The sequence below is a fragment of the Plectrocnemia conspersa genome, unplaced genomic scaffold (assembly GCF_051122295.1).
Source record: "Plectrocnemia conspersa isolate PC_06_02 unplaced genomic scaffold, ASM5112229v1 ptg000006l, whole genome shotgun sequence".
Classification (NCBI taxonomy): Eukaryota; Metazoa; Arthropoda; class Insecta; order Trichoptera; family Polycentropodidae; genus Plectrocnemia; species Plectrocnemia conspersa.
In genome coordinates, this window is record NW_028277170.1 from 13,704,468 (window position 1) to 13,728,297 (window position 23,830).

The 23,830-nt window shown below is 31.5% G+C and overlaps 1 protein-coding gene across 4 annotated transcripts in view; it reads left to right on the plus strand.

Moving 5' to 3' along the window:
* LOC148234289 (DNA-binding protein D-ETS-3-like) overlaps positions 1-23,830 on the plus strand; it is a 128,300-nt gene that overhangs the window by 62,447 nt on the left and 42,023 nt on the right. For all 4 annotated transcript variants that reach the window (XM_088187763.1, XM_088187761.1, XM_088187764.1 and 1 more), the window contains exon 4: positions 23,160-23,213. In XM_088187763.1, the coding sequence (XP_088043889.1) occupies positions 23,160-23,213 (54 nt within the window). The remainder of the gene's footprint in view (positions 1-23,159; positions 23,214-23,830) is intronic.

Here is a 23,830-nt window from a genome sequence, read left to right on the forward strand (position 1 = left end):
ACGAAGCATGACTTCAACCAAATCTTTAATTGTTTGTGTTTTTCACAGTTTGCGATTCTGTAGGAAACTTGGTACGATACTACTAATGCATTTGGTAGAACAGAAACAATTTTTGCACGTTCACTTTTGTTTATTAAACTTTGAAAAATCTATAGATTTACAAATGAATTCAGAATTCATATTTGCAATGTGCTGCTTAAATTTACATGGTTCCATATTAATTCCAAACAAAACTTTCGTACAAATAATACTTGTGAATCTCAATGATTATTAAGGTAAATCGAATTTTCTTGGTTTAGGATTTCGATTTTCTTATTCGATTCCCACTATCTTGAATCAGCTTTATTATTTTTATTTTTTAGGGACTTTCTCTTCTAACTTGTCAAAAAGTTATCCGTTCCATTAGAACTATTAGGAATAAATTTATAATGACGTTCTCAAACCCGACTTGTAAATCGCTGGTGTAATGTCTAAGAATAATTCTACGATAGTATAGTTGCTCTTGAAACTCGATCATTACAAGGGTAAGCGAGCGAGACACTTGCCTCAGGTGAACGATGGAAAGAGGGTAAAATTAGTAGTCAGTGAATTGAAAATTTTCAAAATCCAAAAAAAAAAATATAGAAAAAATGCTACATTTACCTCTGGTCAAGGAAATGGCAATATGGCGAACATGTCTGGTGTTTATATTTAATCGAAAAAATGTACAAGTAATGTACAGATGTTCACAGCCTTAATTTTATTTCTAAAAATGCTAGCAAGATTATGGAATTGTTAAGAATATATATACCTTTTTTGTGTCTAATGTCTGTATTAAAAATACATTTGAAAAGTCATAAATATACACATTGGGCTTTAAGAGCAAATAACATTAAAGAATTGGATCAAAAAATATCACTATATATAACGTGTTAATGTATTTATAAAATAATATAATTAATGAATTTAATATTGCAAACAGTTAATAATAGAGTAAACAAAACTTTGCAATTAAAAACTATTACTAATAGTATTACTTTTTAGCAAATGACGATCCTAAAAAGGTTCTAAATAAGTTTTAATTAACTGAAGCCTCTTTCAGTAGAGGCTACAGTGACCATTTATTTTAAAATTAACATTAATGTAATATTAAAATTCGGATATGACTGTATTAGATTAGATCCATGCATTATTCTTAAATATTTAAACTTGTGGCTGACTTGAGATCTGTAATTAATTACATTGCCTAATTTTTGGAACTAAATGGTGTTTTTTTATAGATAGAAAACTGTAAAATAAAATAAAACACATAAAAATCGTGTTAATGACCGTAGTAGTGGTTTTATTGGAAAGATACTTTTATTCCATTAGTATTTAAATATGATTTCGGGCATATGGGCACCACGCTTGGCTCATAAGTGCAATTTTCGACCACTTATTCGAGCAGATAACGCGGCGACTGTTGGCTTCCAAGTCGTCCATCGTCTCTAGTTTATCGGCGTAGACTCGCGTTTTTACTTATCCTCGCAGAAAATAATCCAAAGGTGGTAATTCACACGATCTTCACGGCCAATTCACACGTCCGTTAAGCGAAATTATGCACTCATCGAATGTCTCAGCTCTCAGCTGTCAGCTGTCAAATTGTCTGTCGATAGAAAAATTTTAAAACAAACCTCGAAAAAAAACAACTTTTATTATATATATTTATACCAATATATTATTTTCATTATTATTTTACAAATGTTAATTTCTAAATCGATCAGCCTGTACTACAATAGTGTCTAGTTATTTTCGTACGGTACACGGAGCACCTCGTACGAGCTACATTAACCGATAAGAAAATTCCCGCATAACCTCTTGGCGACGATGATGAAGATCTGCGGCGGCGAAGGTGTTGTCGGGCCGCGGCGGCGCGACGGCGCTGATCGATGCGGCCCGCCCGGCCTGTTTCTATGGCGACGCTTCCGGTTAACATCGACGCCGCCGCCCCGAGAGAGGTGTGGCGGACGGACACGTTGTCTTCCAAGGTGCTCTCTTTCTCCCGACGGCTAAGCATATTTCTTCCGTTGAAAAGTCAACAAATCGATTTAACTACTCAGAAATATTTTTATATTTCGCAAATAAAATTTTATCCAAAATTAACACTTGTAAGTTAAAAGATACACGAAATGTTCTGAAAGCAGATGAACAACGAGACGGACAAATAATTTTCCACATTACCGCATAGGTATATCGCATTTATTTTATGATAAGTGAGTTCTATATATAGAACCCTACTTTATTCAGATTTTTTTAATACCGACCTCCACTAAGCAGCGTATTTAGATTATTTACGCAATCATTCATTCAAACCTTCACCAAAAAGTCAGATATAATAATTATCATATTATTGTTTATTGCTCAGCTGCGGAAAATCCATGAGAAATATTGCGTAGATATATTACGACAGTAACGTATTTCATTGCACTGATTTCATAACGGATTTGAGTGATTTATTTGTGGCGGATTATAAATATATTCCATCAATATAAAAGCAATATAAGGCATTTAGTTTAACACAAAAAAAATTAAATATCACTTTTTAATATTGAAGTAGTTTGACTGATTTTTATATTGAATTTTACGATTTTTTATTATTTTTTGGATTTTGTGCCGTTTATGTGTAATGACTCCATAAATGGGCACAAAAAGATTGACTGAGCCGCATGCAGTCCGCGGGCCTCGGGCTGAACATCGCTGGTCTAAATCATAGGTTCTCAAAGAGGCAATATCACCCAACGTGGGGCCGATGATCAAATCTTGGTGAGCAATACTGAGTCTCTCATGGAGTGCGACGGAGAAAATATATTTTATATTTATAATAAAGTGAATCATTTTTTGTATAAAATATAATGCGTTTTAGGATCTTTTGAAAGTCACCTCTGTAATAGTTTTTTTCCAGCTACTTATGGGTTAGGTCCGAATCATTAGGATACTTACTTATTTTGATTTTTTTTAATGAGAATACTATTTTCATAAATAGCATTTATTATTTTAATAAGTAAAAATTTTTTTATTATATTTTGTTACGTTTTCAATTTATTATTAAATGAGATTAATTTTTGTCGTTGAAAAGTGGGTTATGAGTCAAATACATTTGAGAGTCTATGCTCTAAATAAACGTCCTAGCTGTTTTTGCGCAGTTCCAGCACTCACTCATTTCCGACAATAACATAAAATGCCGTAAAATATATTATTACTTTCTCCATTTTAATTTTTTTTATCGAGAAAAAATCGATTTATCTGAACGGTGTTTGATGTCAAACTGACACATAATATTGTCACCTAATTATAGCATACAACATTATAACAAAAAAAACACAAATTTTTACCGCTACCTTTGAAAATCGGGCACGAACTTATACAATCACAAAAAAATAATACAATTGAGATGAAAAATAAAAAAAATAAACAATCATAAAATATTAAAAATAAATTATACAAACTAGACCAGCTCCTCGTAACTGTCATTAAATATATCATTGTGCAACGCCGGCTGGATGGCCACAGAAATAAACGTTCTGGCTCTTAATCCTTTAAGTAGTTAGTTAAATTACCTGAGAGTGTGTTAATTTTACGTATTTTTCAATAATTATTACTGTTGTTATTTATATATTATTTTATATTGCACGTATAGCAATTTATAGAAAAATTCAGCGTTTTATTGCTTTGATTTATTTTACTACTTTTTTGTATTGATTATTAAATTTCGTTATTATACATTATTCGGTTTTTGTGGATTTTTTAATTCAATTCAAAAGCCTTCAATATTTTTTATAAAATTAATATAAAATAAATTATGTTATACTAAATAAATTCATATTCTTTAATTTAAAAAAAAATAAAAAATAGTGTGAATTGTAAATTTTCTGTTCAAACTCAAGCTTAACCAATATGAATTAAGCAAACCCAGCTTGACCTAATGAAAGTGTTAAAGCTAATTACAGTTTTAGAACTTTCATTAGATCAAAACCAAAACACAAACTAAGCCAACTCAACTCTCAAGGGAAAATAAGTGGGAGAAGGAAGACAGACGTCGCATCTCACATGTTGCTCTATAGTTTGTATAGATATACACTATGTTTCAAAAATGTGATAGCTATCCTTACCGATATTGTGAGGCACTAGTAGTGGTCAAATTATATTCAAATCGAATTTTGGTCAATAGGAGAGCACAAAAACAATTATCACTTCTCAGAAGTCAAAAATTCACGTCAAAAGCAATAAAATCGTGTCGGTGCCGTTGCAGTGGGAACGCTCGGCAACGAGCGTTCCCACTACAACGGCGACGGCACGATTTTATTGCTTTTGGCGTGAATTTTTTACTTCTGAGAAGGGATAATTGTTTTCTGCGCTTTCCTATTGGTCAAAATTCGGTTTATGTGTTCTTTATTCGATTTTCACTTATTGTAAGTCGTAATATTGTTATATAAAGTCTTAACTGAGCGTTTATACTGCGACGGCACGATTTTATTGCTTATGGCGTTAATTCTAAACAAGGACATAATTTGGGGATCGGTGCGCATTTTCCCTCACCCTTAAATTTGACTATAAAAATGCATACTATGAATCTTAATGAAATCGAAATTTAAAAAACCATCACTGACTGGCAAACTTTTGCCTCCCCCCCCTCCTTGGAAAAATCTGTCCATAATTCGGTTTTCTTTCTTCAAAAATTTGAGCTATTGCATTTATTTTTCGATTTGAAATGTACAGCTTCACATCCAATAAAAATACTGCAGATGCTATTTTTTTCATCGTAAATATACTTACCATTTTTATCTTTTGTGAGATCATTTATCGCTTTTTCAAAATGACGCACAAGAGATTCAATATTATTCCACACAGCCGAAACTGAATCGGGTTCTTGAAACTCTTCCAATTTTTGCATCTAGTGATTCTGAACATAAAAGCAATTATATTCTTTTTCGGCGACGCATGGTATAAAAACATTAAGTTTTTGAATAGATGATTTGAATCTATTTATTCCTGAAATTTTATAACAACATCACTTACTGATAATTATAGTCTGTGATTAGCACAATGGCAAACTATAATGGAAGGAAATTTCTCTATCAGATTTTTTTTTACGCTCGGAATAAGGATGCCGGTTTGTTATTGTGTGCGTGTACATGTATATGAAAGGGAGAAGCGATGTAGCGTGTACTTCGTTGTCTCGCTTTCTCTTTTAAGGACTTTCGCTGATTCGTCAACGCTGGTATTCGTCATTAAAGTGCAGTGTGGCACAGAAGTTCGATCTTCTCTAGTGATTTATTTTAAATAATTTTGTGTTGATATTGATTTAAAACCCAAATATGCCCACTGTCCCATGGGTAGGTCACTAAACTCGTGCCACTGTTTTTTTTATTTATAAATGAAATTTTAAGTGAACAAAATTTCTTGGGCATATCTGCGTTAATTGCTATCAAGGCTTCAAATATACACTGTAAGTTATTCCTTCTCTTACCCGTGGATTAAAATATTTTAATTATTTTTCCATTAATCCGTACGTTGTTGGTTTTTTCACACTATTCTCTGTAAGGCTTAAAAAAGTTATTATTCTTATCGTTGCGCCAATGATAATTTTTTAATTTATTCAATGGATTCTAATGATTTAATAGAGTCGTCGAGCCATTAAACAATATGCGAATAATTTCTTTCCCCATTTTATATCTTTTTGCTTTTGAAGAATAGATAAATACTTCATTATTTTTTTGACTAGTGAAAGATTTTGAATTTTGCAATATTTAATTAATGCCTGGTTTCTTTGATTATATAATATATTTTTAATTGTCCGTTGAAATTTCCAACTTAGCTCAGATGTATGTATGTTAAATGAACAGATATTTTCTTTTAAAATAAAAAAATTAAATATTCTGAGCGAAATTGTTTTGAGCCACACAGTTCACGCACACAATAACAAACCGGAATCCTTATCCCGAGCGTACTCTACTTTAATTTTACATTCTAATATAGCAGCGCCGTCGCATGCTACCAAAACTAATTATTTTCCTAAATAATCTTCTGTCATACCATAAAAATCAAGACATTGGAATAAGGATTCAAATATTCCTTTTGCCTTAAAGTTTTTAAATTTGATTAAATTTAAAATAAATTAATCGGTGAATTCATTACGACACTTTTGATACAGCATCAAACATTTACAATGAGTGTTTTTTTCTAATGGTGGTTGATTTATCAATTAGCAATGAAATTATATTTTTCGATTAAACAATCTCTTAAAATACATTTTTTCTCATTTTATCACTTATATGATTCACAATATTGATGCATGCGTTTGATGAATGAATAAGACTTGCCATTTCAATTCCATACAGTCCTTATAGATAAATTATTTTTTTTAGTAAAGAACGCTTGACTTTTCTTTGCTACTTCATATGCCCTTCTATTTTTTTGCTCTTAATACTATTTCTTAAGATTTAAAAATAAAATTAAAATCTTCTTTTTTTCCGTATCAGAAATAATTATTAACGTTGCTTTGTGTGCAGCAGATTCTCTGTGATCTAATTATTTTCAATCTTTCCCAGAATATATGATTTCATCGTTGACCCACTCTTTAAAAAAATGTCTTTCAACTGTCAGCACCTGCGTTTCCAAATACTATTTGAAGTACCGCATGCAAAAACAGAAGTATAGGACAACTCTTCAATAAGTACAGCTATCTGATTTATTAATCATCTATCATTCTTGATTTGTTCTCATCCATGAACTTACAGTTAATGAACGCATTGTGAGATAGCCACTATTTTATATAAATTTATCTATTTTATATAAATTTAGATATCCATGTGAATCTATATTAATAGAAACTGGTTTTAAATCAATATTAATATATTTTTTAATAAACTGAAAACATGGAGTAGGTCCAGTGAATACGAGGGGTGTCTTATCAAATCCTAAATAAGCTGTTGTTTTTTTTGCAGCGTGTTTCGTGATATGTGCTGCCGCGCATTATTGTAGTGCAACACGACATCACACGAGTCGTAAAACATGTGAAGTTTTTGCATAAATGCCATCTTTAAATGTTGTTTGCAATAAGCGTCAGCAATGATCGATACACCTTTCTCAAGATTAACATTTTTTTGGATGCGTACCTTCGCCATACGCGGGTATAGTCACTTTGATCTTGTGTTTTTATAGTTTATTTCACTATCTTAATCCTTTATTGGGCTGACAAAGTATCTAAGATTGCGCTATCTAAAATGAAAAAAAACTATATATTTTATAAAATACAACAATAATATTTTCGAAATCATTTTTATGATTTTAATAAATATTGTAAAGTTAATTTATATAAGTTGTATTTGTTACACTCCCCGTTGACTTTCAACGGTCATGTTACTAGTGTGCAATATAAAACAACACACAGCGATTATCGTTCGTTTTCGATCGGCTGGCTGCAAAAAGCACACGTACTATATGGAGTTATTGCGGTCGGCAGCCGTGCGTGGAAATACGATCCTGACGGGCACGCGCCCAGGGCCACGAGAGTCAAACGATGGGGCGCCCTGGGGTTAGGGTTACCATCAAGCGCCAGCTCAGAATGGGGGACAATATTGTCACAGAGTGGTGCCACACTATTTCACTACTGGTCAGCGTGGGAACCGAATGACGTCACGGTATGACGTCTAGATCGGTGACGTCACAAAAGAGCGGCGGCATTCATTCAAAAGTGGGGTCCAGTAGCCATAACACACAAATATTTCAGGGTCATGCATCATAATCATATGGAGTTTAGATAATAGTATTGATTATAATAGCTCATTTACAAAGCATTTTAGAACTTTTTCTGTCATTGTATTTTTTGACAAACAGACAAGGAATATATGCTTCAAAACTTTCTTCTGTATATTTATCGACCTATTAGCTCCTTAAACATATTCCCTGTAACCTTGATCGAAGACTTTTGTATTTAAATTAATTGTAAAGTAGAACTATTATTACAATTAATAATCTATAGATGTCACTATGCCCGATCTTTCAGAGCGAAATTTAAAAACATTATGTTCCACATGAAATTCGAGCCCGGATTAGTCTATCATGATATATTCTTATAAATCGTGACTTTTACCATGGTTTTCTTTAGTTAGTCCAGCAGTCGTAAATCACACCTATGTGTAAACCATGATACGCACTAGAGTCTCCAATTACTCGAACCATCAACTACTCGAGTATCGAATATTAAAATTTTAAAATACTCGAGTATTCGAGTACTTTCGAGTATTTACCAAATGTACCAAAATAGCTATTATTCAAATTCGTGCACATATAAATAAATAAATAAAATACTTAGTATGTTAATTTTTACAATTATTTTAACTTCACGAACATACTTTTCAAAAACAATAATGCAAAAAATGTCTCGAATTTAATATTACTGCTAACCTTTGGTTTTTTTATACCCGTTATGGAATAAACCCTTTCCGTTGCTGTTGATGTTGGACTTATTGTCATTAACGCGTTGGATAAGGCTTCTAATTTATATCTGTTCGCTTTTTATAGATATACAATTTTTTGAACTCTCTTTTTATGTTCTCTTCTTTCATTCCCTTCTCTGCTTTTCTCTTATTTCCTTCGACTATTGACAAAATAGCATTTTGTAATTCTTCTTGAATAGATTTTTTTTCTTAACAATATACAATATTCTACTCCTTCTGATTAATGCGAAGAATTTAAATCTATATCCTTCGAAGATGTATTTGGGTGAATCCCTTTCACTCTAGAGCTAAACGGTTCGCAAAGAACTGACTTTACTTTAAATGCCTTTAAAACACACAATTGTTTTGATTTATATTTTAAGCTGAAGGATCAGTATAAACAATTTACAACACTTTACGCTACAACTGCATAGTCATAAAACCTAATTTTTTTTTTGTTGATATTTCATATTGTGCATTGCCATAAATTAGATAAGTCGGGACTGTCGAACAGAAAACACAAAAGAAATTTCTCCGTCGTACCCACTAACATAGCCGACGACCGGAACTATGCAACTATGGAACTATGAAAAAATTATACCTGATAGTAACCGCTCTAACTCGGGACTTCGGGCATAAACGCCAAATAAAAGCAAGACGTTAACCTTTACCGGACCGAGTTAAAGTTATTTTTGTTTTTGTAATATTTCAAATTTTTTTAATTTCGAGTATTAATCGAGTAATTTTCAAAATACTCGATTATCAAGTACTTGAAAAATAGACAAAAATACTCGAGTATCGAGTACTCGATTACTCGAATTGGAGACTCTAGTCAGCAGCGAGCACTTTTCCAAGATAAGAGAAATGGGAATATTTTTTTAGCGGTCAGTGAATCATCAGCAGAAAGTCCCTCACACACATCTTTAACTTTTTCTAGTACCAGGGCTAGTTCGGCCATAAACGTGAAGTCATAATTTCGCGCGCCATTGGTTAACATTGTTTTATCTTGTACTTTCCCGGCAAATATCGCTTAAACAAACGATAATTTTGTTCATTATCAATCACTATCGTTTGAGATCGATAATCGAAAAATTCATTATCGTTCATGATCGATATCGAACGATAATAGATAATGAAAAGTTATCGAAAATTATCGTTCATTATCAATCATTATAGTTACTCAATCGATACGAAACGGAGACTTCGATCCTTAGTTTACACTATATTATTACGTTGAGTCGGACGTTCAATATAATAGTGGTTATCGTACGCTGCACTTTTACGATAAAAAGGAAACCATTAAATGCAAATATCCTGAGTGCACATGTGTACTGCGTCAAATGCAAAATCCACTTGTGTTTTTCAAAGAGCAAAAATTGTTTTTTTGATTTTAATCTTAATCTAGTACCTACATCTTTAACGTATTTTTGTAAAAACTAATTTTCACCACTCGCTTTATATTGTACATTACACAAAAAAATATTTTTCATAAAATAAAAGAATTCACGAAAAACATTTTTCTACGAAAAATAAAAATTCGGGTCTGAGATTTGCCACGTTAGCCAAATCATTACATAATAAATAGTGAGTCATTAAATTTCGCTCAAAGTATATACATATATATATCAGTGTCATATTTATAAACTATTATTACAGCCTATGCGAGATTACAAAAATTTAAGAAAACAGTCTTTAATTTTTGTAATCTCTCAAATACGATAGATATTATAAACCACAATGGTCCAAATGGGACTCATACCACTGGTTTATTATATTTAAGTAAAAGTTAAATCTTATATTTTTGCTGACTTTATATTATTTATAATAACGTATATATTTGACTACTCACCTGTTTTATAGCTGTCTTTAAAAATAGGCGTAAAAATATTCGACAAGCAAATTGCCTCATATTTAGAACCGTAGCCTACATTCGCCGATAGGCCTGTGGGAAAATTGCTCTTTTTCACCGATGCTTAATCCATTGTCGTCGCACTTTCATTCACTGTAGTGATGAAAGGCTGCTAACACTTCCATGAAATACCCCAATTCCGAAGGGTTTTTGCGATCATCCCGTAACGCGACCATAAAAGGTCCAATTAAAGCACTTTTGTCAATATAATGGACGATCATTGTTGCACCCCTTACGTCGGGGAAGCTGCCTCAAAAGCTTTTATCAATAAATACGGACACCAACACATACAACGATATTGGCTTGTGACAAATTCATTATCTTTTATAAAAAATATAATTAAAAATTACTGTTATAGATTGATTTATATTAAATATATCCAGAAAATATTTTTAAAATCCATATATTTTAATATATTGATTCTACTTCATAATTCGTGCATAATTTTCGATAGCTAACATTTTATATAACATTAAAATGTTTCATGATTTGTACAATTTTGTAACGTGATTTATACAAGTGTTTTGGTTAAAACTGTTTTTAATAGAATAATACTATTTTACACAGCAATAAAATTATTCATTAAATCAGACAGCAAAGCCATCATAACTCCCCCAACTACTCGAAACTCCCTCTTTGGCGAAGAAATATAGTTGCTTAGGGTTGTCCCTTTGACGCTGTATAATTAGCAACTAATGAATTAAAATTAATGCAAATTATTCCGTTCATTATTCACGTACACTTCCGTTCGATTTTAACACTGACTTTCCGCATCCAACCCCCACGGTTATTTTTACTTCCTAACTGAATATATGAATAGGCGAAGGGCGACGGAATGACAAGTGACTTAAACCCTCGCACAAATCTGACGATAATGGGTCATGGATATGGGATACTTTATTAGGCACTATTATTGCCGAAACTGGTCGCATAATTTTTCTAGGGTCAATAATCGACCATCTCGGAACTTAAACAGTTAATAAAGCGATTCTAAACACAATAAATAAAATATAGAGATTTAATTTTAGTTTCAGATTTAGTTTAAGATTTAGCTTTCTACATAATGATAATACTATATTTATAAATGTTGCAAGCTATGAAAAATTTGTAGACAATATATTCATATTTAAAGTAAATCTTTCTCTCCATCAATTATGTTGGTGGGAATTTTTATCGATATACAAATCATTTTACGTTTCGAGTGGGTCGTTTTTAGGGCTTAGGACATGTGCCCTGATTCGTAACGCTGGTTTACTGAAACGAGCGGGGTAATATTGAATATATTATATGTATACATATCTACTTCATAGCGATGTGAATTATAATATCTATTTATTGTATTTTTAAATAGGGTGGTGTATTAATAGTGGGGGTTGTGACGTGTAACGTGAAAGATTATCAATTTCAATTGGATTTGTCTGTTCCTATGACTATTTAAAAATGAATATTAAAACGATTATAAAATTAGGCTTTTGTAATATTGTGATTATGGTATTATAGTGGCAGAGCTTCGGGCCTCTGTCGCAACAACGTTGTGCTTAAAATGGCCATATTAAATCAACGAGTCCGATATTAGTTATTATTATTTTTATTAAAATAGAGTCATTATTATGCCGGGGAGAAATTTGTCGGGTGTGTGTTACGGCAGCGATAGTCAACCATCGGAGTACCTAATCGTTATTAACGATTCATAGACCGGCGACCGGCGCAGTCTATTTATGGCAGCGCCCCGCGATAAGAACACGATATAGGATATGGGAATAACATATTTACCAGCAACATTTCCTAACGCTGTTATGGCCGGCAGCATATTTAAACCATGTTAATTATTTTTCGCAGCCGCACACGCGAGCCACATGTGGACGCGTGACCTGCAGGCCAACTATTCAAAGTCAAATAGGCTATTGACACAGAAGGGCCCTATAATTTTACACTAAATTTTGTCCAGCACAAATTATTCATTTAAATTAAATAAGGACCATCGTGACCTGATAACAGATAGCCCCAATGCGGAATTATGGTCAAAAAACTAAGCAATACATATAGAAAAAATAGTACATAGTAAGAAAGATAAAAAAATATATAAAAATATGAAACAGATCAGCTCCTCATAGCTGACAGTAAATAAGCCGATGTGCAATGCCAATGCAATATTAAGGAGCCGGATGGCGACAGCCATTGACGAGGTTGCCTGAGAGTCTGCAAGAGGATGCGATCGTGATTCTCAAAGACGTATCGGATGTCACTTTACCCTTGGACATCTAGGACATATTTTTTTGTAAGGCGTAAACATATCTCATGGATGTATTGACAATTGACCCGCAAACATTCTTATCTGCTATTCGTCTTGAATGGGCATTATAAAAGTTGTGACACTTTGTATTTACATTGAATGAATATAATATTTTATACGTAACATGATAGTAGTTTCGAAAAAAATTAACTTATAATACAAAAACGCACATTAAGTAATTATTACGAAATATAAATCTGGCGTAAATGATGTCGTGAATAGCACAAGTAAAACATTTGATGGCGTGTTTTACAGAGAAATGATTGATGAATTCTAAGATACGCACTTACGTGATCAGCATCAATTTTCAAGCTTAGTAAAAACATTTCAATGGTAGCAGTCAGTCTCACGTGTTAATTAAAAATAATACCGTTGCAATATTTTATGACCGAATATTTTCTAACATTATTAATATATTTTAAATCTTAGCTATGCCTATGACACAGCAACTAGATATAATATTTAATTGTATAGTTAAATAAAAAAAATCCATTAATACGCGAAATAAACTAATAAATGAATAAAGAAATTCTAACTATCGATAAATTATTAGTGTAGTTTAATATTTGATTTTAACTGAACTTAGCCTTAAAATATAGAGCTACAAAAAATTGTTGTTTTTAAATTGTAATGTTGGAGAAAAATACCCTTAATAATATATTTAAATAATTTTACACAAATATTCATCTTAAAATTCTGTGTAACTTTGAAAAGTGACAACACTCTAAGAAGCTCTTTAAAAATTAAAAATTGCTATCTGAAATAATTGAGGTTATGACTCACGTAGAGTACGCTCGGGATAAGGATGCCGATTTGTTATTGTGTGCGTGTACATTATATGAGAGGGAGAAGCGATGTAGTGTGTACTTCGTTGTTTCTTTTAAGGACAGTCGCTGATTCGTCAACGCTGGTATTCGTCATTAAAGTGCAGTGTGGCACAAAAGTTTGATCTTCTCTAGTGATTTATTTTAAATAATTTTGTGTTGATATTGGTTTAACCCAAATACGCCCACTGACCCATGGGTAGGTCACTAAACTCGTGCCACTGTTTTTTTTATTTATAAATGAAATTTTAAGTGAACAAAGTTTCTTGGGCATATCTGCGTTAATTGATATCAATGCTTCAAATATACAGCTAAAGACTTCATTATTTTTTTGACTAGTGAAAGATTTTGAATTTTGGAAATATTTAATTAATGACACCAATCTCTGGTTTCTTCGATTATATAATACATTTTTAATTGTCCGTTGAAATTTCCAACTTAGCTCAGATGTATGTATGTTAAATATACTTATATTTTTTTTTAAATAAAAAAATAAATATTCTGAGTGAAATTGTTTTGAGCCACACAGTTCACGCACACAATAACAAACCGGAATCCTTATCCCGAGCGTACTCTAATTTCGTATTTAAAGTGTGTAACATATAGAAAATAATATGTAAGAGACGCAGTCAGTGAATCGGTTATACATATCTCAACTAGAATCAAAAGATAGGCTAAGCTAATATATGGAAATCCAATCAATGAACATAGATGGTTAGAATTTTTTTAGACATGGATTTTATTATTTTATGCTAGATGCAGAAAATTGTTGTATTGTAAATACCATAAGCTATCATTTAATATTTTTATTTTATCTTTAATTCACAATTTATTAAAAACATAATAATTTAAGTCCTTCCTCCAAATATAAACTCCATTATTCAATGTTGTTTTTATAAATAGTAAATATTCGATATAACGTTATATTACAGATGGAGTTTCTCAGCGAAGTTTTCTCGAACCGTTTCTTTTTATCTTGTATATGAACGATATCTTAAAATGTTTATATTACAGCAATTTTAAACAAAAACATAAATATTTCGAGAAGTAAAAAATTAAAATGAATCAGAGTAACTTATATTTATGTGACGTCGAGTTTGCCACTGCTTTAATAAATGCAATATAGCGTTAAATACATGGAGTTATAACCAAGCTAAAATTAAACACATTTGAGAACTTCGCTAGAAAGTGCTTTCTGCCATTGCGGCCTTTAGACCAATATTTAATACAAAGAGAAGCTCATCATAAAAAATAATATCTGAATATTTATACAGTTATTCAGACTTATTTTAACATACGCTTATCCAGTGTAGAGTAGCACCAGTAATGCATATTTTCCAAAATTGCAATCCAATATATTTAAAAGATTTTTTATATTTATCTTAAAAGACTTCATAATAAGCAACTCATAACAATTTATATTTTTCATATAAAAAATACTATTTTGCGTAACAACACTAACCCATAGTTTTAACGTACATATATGAGACTAATAAATGTTTATGGTTCACGAACCTGCACAAAAAATTTTTTTTTTTATTGCATTTTTATTAAAATGGTTCGACAAAATATTATAACAATACTTATACAATAATTATACGTTGGTGTACAACTAAAATAGACGAGCACCACCATACATTAATTTTTCTAGCTCCTCAAAAACATCCTTGTGTTTGACAAGCTCCTTGAGAAGCTGAATAGTTCATTCAAAAGTACCGTTCTCAAACGCTGGCGTTTTGCCCGCAACAGTAAGAATAAGGGACGCGCTCGCGACTCTAACCTATTTACTGCGTTAGACGTGTATACACGTCAATCCAAAACTTTATTTCGATGCGGTTGGCGGATATACTCGTCATGCAAAACAAAAAAATTATATAAAAATTACCATTTTCTACAAAAATTGTATTGCGCGTTTCAATCCCAGCTAAATAATACTGCAATATCTATTTTAAAACTGAGTTTGATTTCATTAGAATGCTTTCATAAGCAATATATTTTTTCTGAAATTACGGATAGAATGTGTAAGTCAGATTTTTATCAGACATATGTATTTTCATAAAAGCCATCGATCAGTATATAAAGGCATTTATCGACATTTAATAGTGTCACTTTTTCGACAAACTCAATACCTAAAGGGCGATTACCTATAAAAACCCTTGGAATAAGATAATTTCATCGGCCGGTATTGTCGCCCACTATCGGCCGGGCTTTCGGGGCGTTTGGCCACCGAAACGAAAAAGGCTCTTTCCGCGGCGGGCAGATGCTCCGGAAAACGACGCCTTTATCGACGCTATGGGGGCGCTCGGGAGGCGTCGCGACGCCCGGGGGCGCAACAATAAGTCACGGCGTCGAATGGAGCGCGGGGCCGGCGATAAGCCGACGCGATCGCATAATTGAGTATCGCCACGCCACGTCACACTCGAGCGCCGTGGAAAAGGGCAGAGAACGTCAACATTTGCATGAATAGTGCCATCGCAGTATACTACGCAGTATATTTATATTTTTTGATTTAGTATTGAGTACACACTTACAGCTAAATATTTGCAAATCATATATTTCTCCAACTTGCAAAGTTTTACTAATAAAAAGTTTAAAAAGCTGACATTGTGACGTGCTTCTTGTTATAACTATTATAACTAGATTAGTTTTATTACTTTGTACTTCTACATAGATATTTTCATGGTAAATTTGGTGATGACTCATCACCAAATTGACCATGAAAAGTCATAGAGTCTCCAATTCGAGTAATCGAGTACTCGATACTCGAGTATTTTTGTCTATTTTTCAAGTACTTGATAATCGAGTATTTTGAAAATTACTCGATTAATACTCGAAATTGAAAATTTTTTAAATATTTCAGAAACAAAAATAACTTTAACTCGGTCCGGTAAAGGTTAACATCTTGCTTTTATTTGGCGTTTATGCCCGAAGTCCCGAGTTAGAGCGGTTACTATCAGGTATAATTTTTTCATAGTTCCATAGTTGCATAGTTCCGGTCGTCGGCTATGTTAGTGGGTACGACGGAGAAATTTCTTTTGTGTTTTCTGTTCGACAGTCCCGACTTATCTAATTTATGGCAATGAACAATATGAAATATCAACAAAAATTTTTTTTAGGTTTTATGACTATGCAGTTGTAGCGTAAAGTGTTGTAAATTGTTTATACTGATCCCTCAGCTTAAAATATAAATCAAAACAATTGTGTGTTTTAAAGGCATTTAAAGTAAAGTCAGTTCTTTGCGAACCGTTTAGCTCTAGAGGGAAAGGGATTCACCCAAATACATCTTCGAAGGATATAGATTTAAATTCTTTGCATTAATCAGAAGGAGTAGAATATTGTATATTGTTAAGAAAAAAAATCTATTCAAGAAGAATTACAAAATGCTATTTTGTCAATAGTCGAAGGAAATAAGAGAAAAGCAGAGAAGGGAATGAAAGAAGAGAACATAAAAAGAGAGTTCAAAAAATGTTATATCTATAAAAAGCGAACAGATATAAGTTAGAAGCCTTATCCAACGCGTAAATGACAATAAGACCAACATCAACAGCAACGGAAAGGGTTTTTTCCATAACGGGAATAATAAAACCAAAGGTTAGCAGTAATATTAAATTCGAGACACTTTTTGCATTATTGTTTTTAAAAAGTATGTTCGTGAAGTTAAAATAATTGTAAAAATTAACATACTAAGTATTTTATTTATTTATTTATATGTGCACGAATTTGAATAATAGCTATTTTGGTACATTTGGTAAATACTCGAAAGTACTCGAGTACTCGAGTATTTTAAAATTTTAATATTCGATACTCGAGTAGTTGATGGTTCGAGTAATTGGAGACTCTAGTGATGAGGCACTACTTCATTACAAAATAAGTCGACAAAAACGCGATTTTTGATTCGTAAAATAATCTAAAGAGTACTTACAATGAGAAATGTCAAGTGAGAGTACAAAATGATCTATTAAAACCTTTGAAAACACTCAACAGTCTACGACAGAGCGATGCTCAAGCGTGCAATCTCTTCAATATTGCCATAAAAAAAGTAATCCGAGATGCCAAACTGGATATAACCGCCAGTATGTATAATAAATCGATACAAATCTTCACCTGAGCTGATGAAATAGATGTAGTGGCGAGATTAAAACAGGCACTAAATTGATTTATTCAATATATTAATTAAATAATTGTAAATATTATTAATTGATAACATTTAATCATCAGCCAGGAAAATGGTGCAGAAGAATTTCAATGAAAAAAATACATGAAGGTTATGCCTAGTTTGAGGAGCCTACACTTACACTTTTGAGTGTGTCAGTGACTTCATATACCTCGGAACCCTGTTAACAGCTATAAATGATGTCAGAAAGGAGATCAAGAGACGAGTAGTGTCAGCAAATAAATGCTATTTCTGCCTAATAAAACGAATCAAAAATATTCAAAAACGGTTCGTTTAAACAGAAAAATAGGCAAAAAGGTTCAAAAGTGGTTCGTTTAAACAGACCATTGACTATTTGAGAGCTTACCTAGGAACTAAACATCTCTTACGGGTCTGTGCAAAGCATTTTAACCGATAATTTGCAAATGAGACGAGTGAGTGCAAAATTTGTTTACAAACTTTTGATTGACGAACAGAAGAAAAATCTCAATAATCTCTTTTACTGTTGTTTTTCTGCAAGTCGAACCTCAATAATCTCTTTTACTGTTGTTTTTCTGCAAGTTGCGAATACTGAGTCTAAGCATGACGATGTATATTGTATTTTTATTGTCATCTAATTCGATAACAAAATTATTCACACTTCAATCTGCTTTAAAAGTTCACTGGTCTATTTTTACTGGTTGTGACAGTGACATTATGGATATACACGGGTGATAAAATAAGAACGAAATATCGTTTATTAACGTTTTCAAACCAAGCATATTTCAAATATTATTTCATTAAGTGATGCAAATCTTCAAAACTGCATGCAGAAGCCTCTGAGAATGAGTACTTACTGTTGCTACTTTTACCTAACCCTTTAATTTTACAAAATATTCAATAAATATTTTATTGAAATAAATCAATTTTCCCGGGCACATATTTTTGATTTTTACAAATATTTAAGTAACGAATAAATCAAACGGCAATATGCATATATTTATGGATTAACTTAGGGGCGGCTCGTGCCCAGAGTCTCTTTGTCCGTTTTTTAAGTACTCAAACAGTAGACACATAATTGAAAAATATTCGTGTAATACTTGTAAATTATAAATGACAAATAGCTGACTGACTGAAATATTACGTTGGGAGATATGAATTTGGATACTATTTCAGAAAATTAAATTAGTAATTTAAAAAATATACTACTTCTAATGGAGGTTGCTGTGAAAGAATTGAGTAGCAAAGGTGCCACTTTTTTATAACTAAAGTATATAAATTTTTATCTAAAAAATTTGAAAAATTATAAAACCAGAAAAGCAATAAATTGTCAACTGCAGTTTAAAAACATTAATAACCTTACTGATATATTTACAAACACAAGAAATGATCCAATTTTAAATATTCCATCAAAAACGCTGCATTTCCCTTAGCGCAAGAAATAATTAAAAGGATACACACAAATATATTTTTGTAGGGCGTTGATTTGTATTCTGAAAAAAATCAGAGGGTGTGCAAGATTGCAAATTAATTGCGTCTGATTCTATATTACAAGTTGTAAAATTCCATTTCGTCGATAGTAGAAAAACCAATAGCTAAATGAAAAAAATAAAATTTCAAGGGGGATTTTAAGAAATTAGATAGGTACGTTTAAAAAGCGGACGTAAAAATTACAACGGCAACGGCAACCGAGAGAATTTTTTCAAGAGCGGGAATTATTAAAACAGAACTATGCATAAATTAAGCTTTCTCTTTCTCGTTAATTTCATATTTATTTTTAATGTGTGTGTGAATTTAAATTATTAATAGTTATTTTGGTACTTTTGAAACTAGTCGAGTATTTTAAGATTTTATTGATTTAAGATTTTAAGATTTGATGATGTCGAGTAATTGGAGTATCTACGGTAGTGTCCTTTAAAACGATTGGAACCCAGGCCAAACAAATAAAATTATAGTAATAATTATATATACATACATAGTTAAATTGTCTAATAGCTTTTTATAAGTTAAATATTGTTTATAAGACAATTTTATTTGTAAAATATTCTCTTCTTCTTTTTTTTTATATTTACATTTTTTATTTATTTTATACATTTTCTGAATTTGAAGTGCAGCAAAGGCCAGCAAAGTGTTTTAAGTCTTTTAACGAGCTTAACGAATTTTTAATCTCAGCTATAGACACATTCCCACTAATACTATTTCTACAAAAAAAACTTAAAATTGCAGTTTTAAGATTGACAAGGTTGCTGTCGTTTAATATTTTTGTTTTTGCACTTATAGTTGAAAATATACATAACATACAATTTTAAAATTAACCAAATACATACAAAGTTACAGTATATGCAAATCTGGTTTAAATTTCAGTTAACACTAGGATAAACGTTTCTTATATGTTTTTAAGATATCGAGATATATAATACCTATTTTTTACCTTTTACTGGAATTTATGTATTATTGTCAATTGCAGTTTTACGAATATTTTTAGAGATTTAATCTTTTTATTAAGCGATGCTTTATTTTTTGTAATGCTTATTCCGGTGTTATATTTGTTTAATTATTAATCTGCAAAACATTTTATTGATTATTTTCATTTATTTGTGAAAACCACAATATGCATTCTATGGTTTTTGGTCAAAATCAGTTTTAGGTGCAATAGTAATTAACCAAACATTTAAATTTTTACAACATTATTTATAGTAATCTTGCTACGTTAATGATTTAAGTTTCGTTCAGAAACATGTTTAAAATACAAAAACATTGGTTCGGTGATTATTGCGGAAACGAAAATTGCGCACAGCGAAAGTTCTGATCATAGATAATCAATATACACATACATATATTGTATGATATTTAGGAATATGTAAAAATAATGTCTGTATCAGGCGCGGGCGGTGAGATACTTTTCCTCTCGATTGCTCGCGTGTTATGTGACGAGAGTGAGTGAGAGGTAAGGACATGCGAACCGCATGCTCTATCTCTCACTCATTCTCGACACTTAACACGCGAGCGAACGAGAGGGAAAGTATCTCACCACCCGCGCCTGGTCTGTATATAATATATAACATATGTTAATATGATTTTAATTTTAAAAATATAAATTTTAATTTTAAAAAACGCCACTCAATGATGGCATAACCGCACTAATCAAATACAAACCAAATACATACAAAAACATGTAGAATATTCATCTAAATATTTAATTTGAATATGTTCGGTAGAGTACGCTCAGGATAAGGATTCCGGTGTGTAGCTATGTGTGTACATTGTGGTTCAAAACAATTATTTATTTTTTTATTTAACATACATTTATGATATTACAAAGATTCCTTTATAAATTGGTAGACATTATACTTTATTTCCTTGGACTGTGCGGAAAATGTTTTTTTTTCCGAGTATAGACATTATTCTAAAAATATTAAATGAGCCATAATTAAATATCCTAGAAAATAAAATCAAAAATGTTTCGTGTCACACTGCACTTCAAAAATGAATAACAGTGATAACGAATCAACGAGAAAGCGAGACAATCATTAGGCATTAGCGCCTATATCGCTTCTCCCTCTCATATACCTGCATACAATACATTCACAAAACGGAATCCTTATCTCGAGTGTACTCTAGAAGTGTAAAAATGTGAGGCCCGGCGCCGATGGTCTAAAAAGACGTCTGGTTTGACCCAACGTTTTCGTGCATTGTGAATTTTCCAGGAGACGTCTGGAGTAGGTATATTGTTTCGCATCCCACTGCTCCCGCATCGCGGCCATGATAGCCGCTAACTATGTTTATTTTTTGACAGCGCCGTACCCCCACCCTGTTGGTTGCACGCGCGCGTAGGGCTCTTTCTCTCGTCAGGGTGGGGGTAGGGGGCGGTTCTCGGAGGCGCGCGATTGGTCGGCTCCCGCCCCCGACGCCGGCGTCGACGCACCCATCCGCGCCCAAGTCGGGCGTCGAGCGGCCCAAGTGCCGGACCTCAGCATGTGGACTCGCGCTCCATAGCGCCCGTATCATGTTGGACATCAAGAGCTCCGCGGACTACCTCACCCGCTCTGGCACCTTCACCAACTTCTCCATGCTCTTCGCCGGTCAGTGACTGTCGCAATATTGTTCATTAAAATAAACGCGCAAAAACTTCCACGTGACATCGACGTTATTGTGACAACTTGTGGACAGTGCACAATGGTTACATGATGTGGTGTTACAAGTGTGTCGTACATCAAAGTGATAAGCAAATTTATAATACCGAGCCCAGAATGGCTCTTATCATCCCGAACTGGTATCATTGTAAATTTATGCACATAACCTTAACTATTGACCAAAGTCGACACTTCATCAACGTCATATATAAAATAATAAAGCACGGACCTATTTACTTTTTAAAATAATTTATTCAATAAATGTCGCAAAAACATTAGTAAATTAAAAATTAAACAATCATAATGAAATAACTTGTTGACAGTGTACATTGATATGTAGTTTATTTTGTTTATATACAAATCTTAGGTATTGAATCGTATGAGTTGTGAGCGTTTGAATTTAATGGACTGATCTTATGAATTTATAAACGGATTTTTCCATTCTAGATCAGATTAGCATCATTGCATATTTTTTAACATAACTTCATTTATTGCTAAAAGTCGACATTCAAATAACATAATAAATATTATACTATATGTTTTCTTATAATACTTTTAATTAAAATAATAGTGCAATAAACGGTAATTAATTTAAAAAAAATATTTTTGTATTTTAAAAATAGGTTTGACCCAAAATTAATTTTGCTTATTTTTTGTATAAATTAATCATATTATTTGTCTATTGTACTTTTTTTAATTATTATATGCCAAAATAAATATATTATACATAAAATAATATTTACAGTAAATTTTAAAATATATTTAAACATCATTGGTATTAATACGAAAAATCATAATGCTTGTAGATAACGTAAAATGAGCAGGCTATGTTGTCTTCTGATAGTTGTTTATCTACACCAAAAATTGCAAAAATTATTTGTCAAAAAAAAGCGTCGCTCCTTGCGCTCGGCCGCCCGATCCACATGATACTGACGCTATTATTTCAACTTTAATAGAATAAAATTAAATTTATTTATTACGGACAATTATGCTTTATTGAATTTTCATCTTTCTAACTTTTTTAATATCTAAAATAATATGTTTTCTTATAGCATATTAAATTTACACAAATATTTATACATATATTTAATACATAAAAATTATTAATGTTTTAATAATTATTTGTTTATATTATTTATTATATATAATAAAAATTGCTTTTCGCATTAATAATGATCAGCTGTTTTAAGTAGTAAGTATAGATATAAATATGTATGATATGTTCATATGTATATATTATACAATACGTATTTCGCTGTATGTCGCTTATAAGAGGTGGCTTATATTTAACTGTAAATAATATTGTAACAGCTTGTAAAAATGATATTATTTTTTATATTTAAACTATATAAGTTCTTCAAAAATTAAATTAAATCTAACATTTGCTGTAATATCGATATATCCATTTACAGATGCATCATATAAAAGCTCTTGGTCTACACATGCTTCTTCGCAAGGATCACAAGGTGAGTTTGATTTAAATTATAATATTTATCATCCTTAAAAAAACTTGAAGTAATATTACTACAATTTATATATTATAATAAGCTCTGATAAAAACATAAATAATATTTTTTATTAGAATTTTATAAGTAAGACGCTTAGTTTGAAATTATTAGAATAAAAAGTACTGTGAAAATTTTGTATGTAATCACTATAATCACACATGTCATGCAATATGTGAGATAAAAATCTGTTTAGAACTTTCATACATGCAAGTTCTAAACATATAATTTAGTAAAGTAAGCTGAAAATATAAATGTAAAAAACTTGAAATATTCTTAAACTTACTGATTAAATTTATTATGAATCAATTTTTTTAATAAACAATTTCAGTGAAGTGTGAATCCTGAAATAATATTTTTTATGTATGAATATTAAATGCACTTCTAAAATAATATGTTCAGCTATAACAACTGCAACACATGTTATTATCGCAAGTGTATGTCCATGCCTTTCTTTTACAAACAATTTAAAACATATGTTTGTAGTTTATATATATATAAATATACAGCATTGTTTATTGTTCAAATACCTATGCAAATAGAACTTTGTTGTTTATTCACTATATAGCTTTTATAAA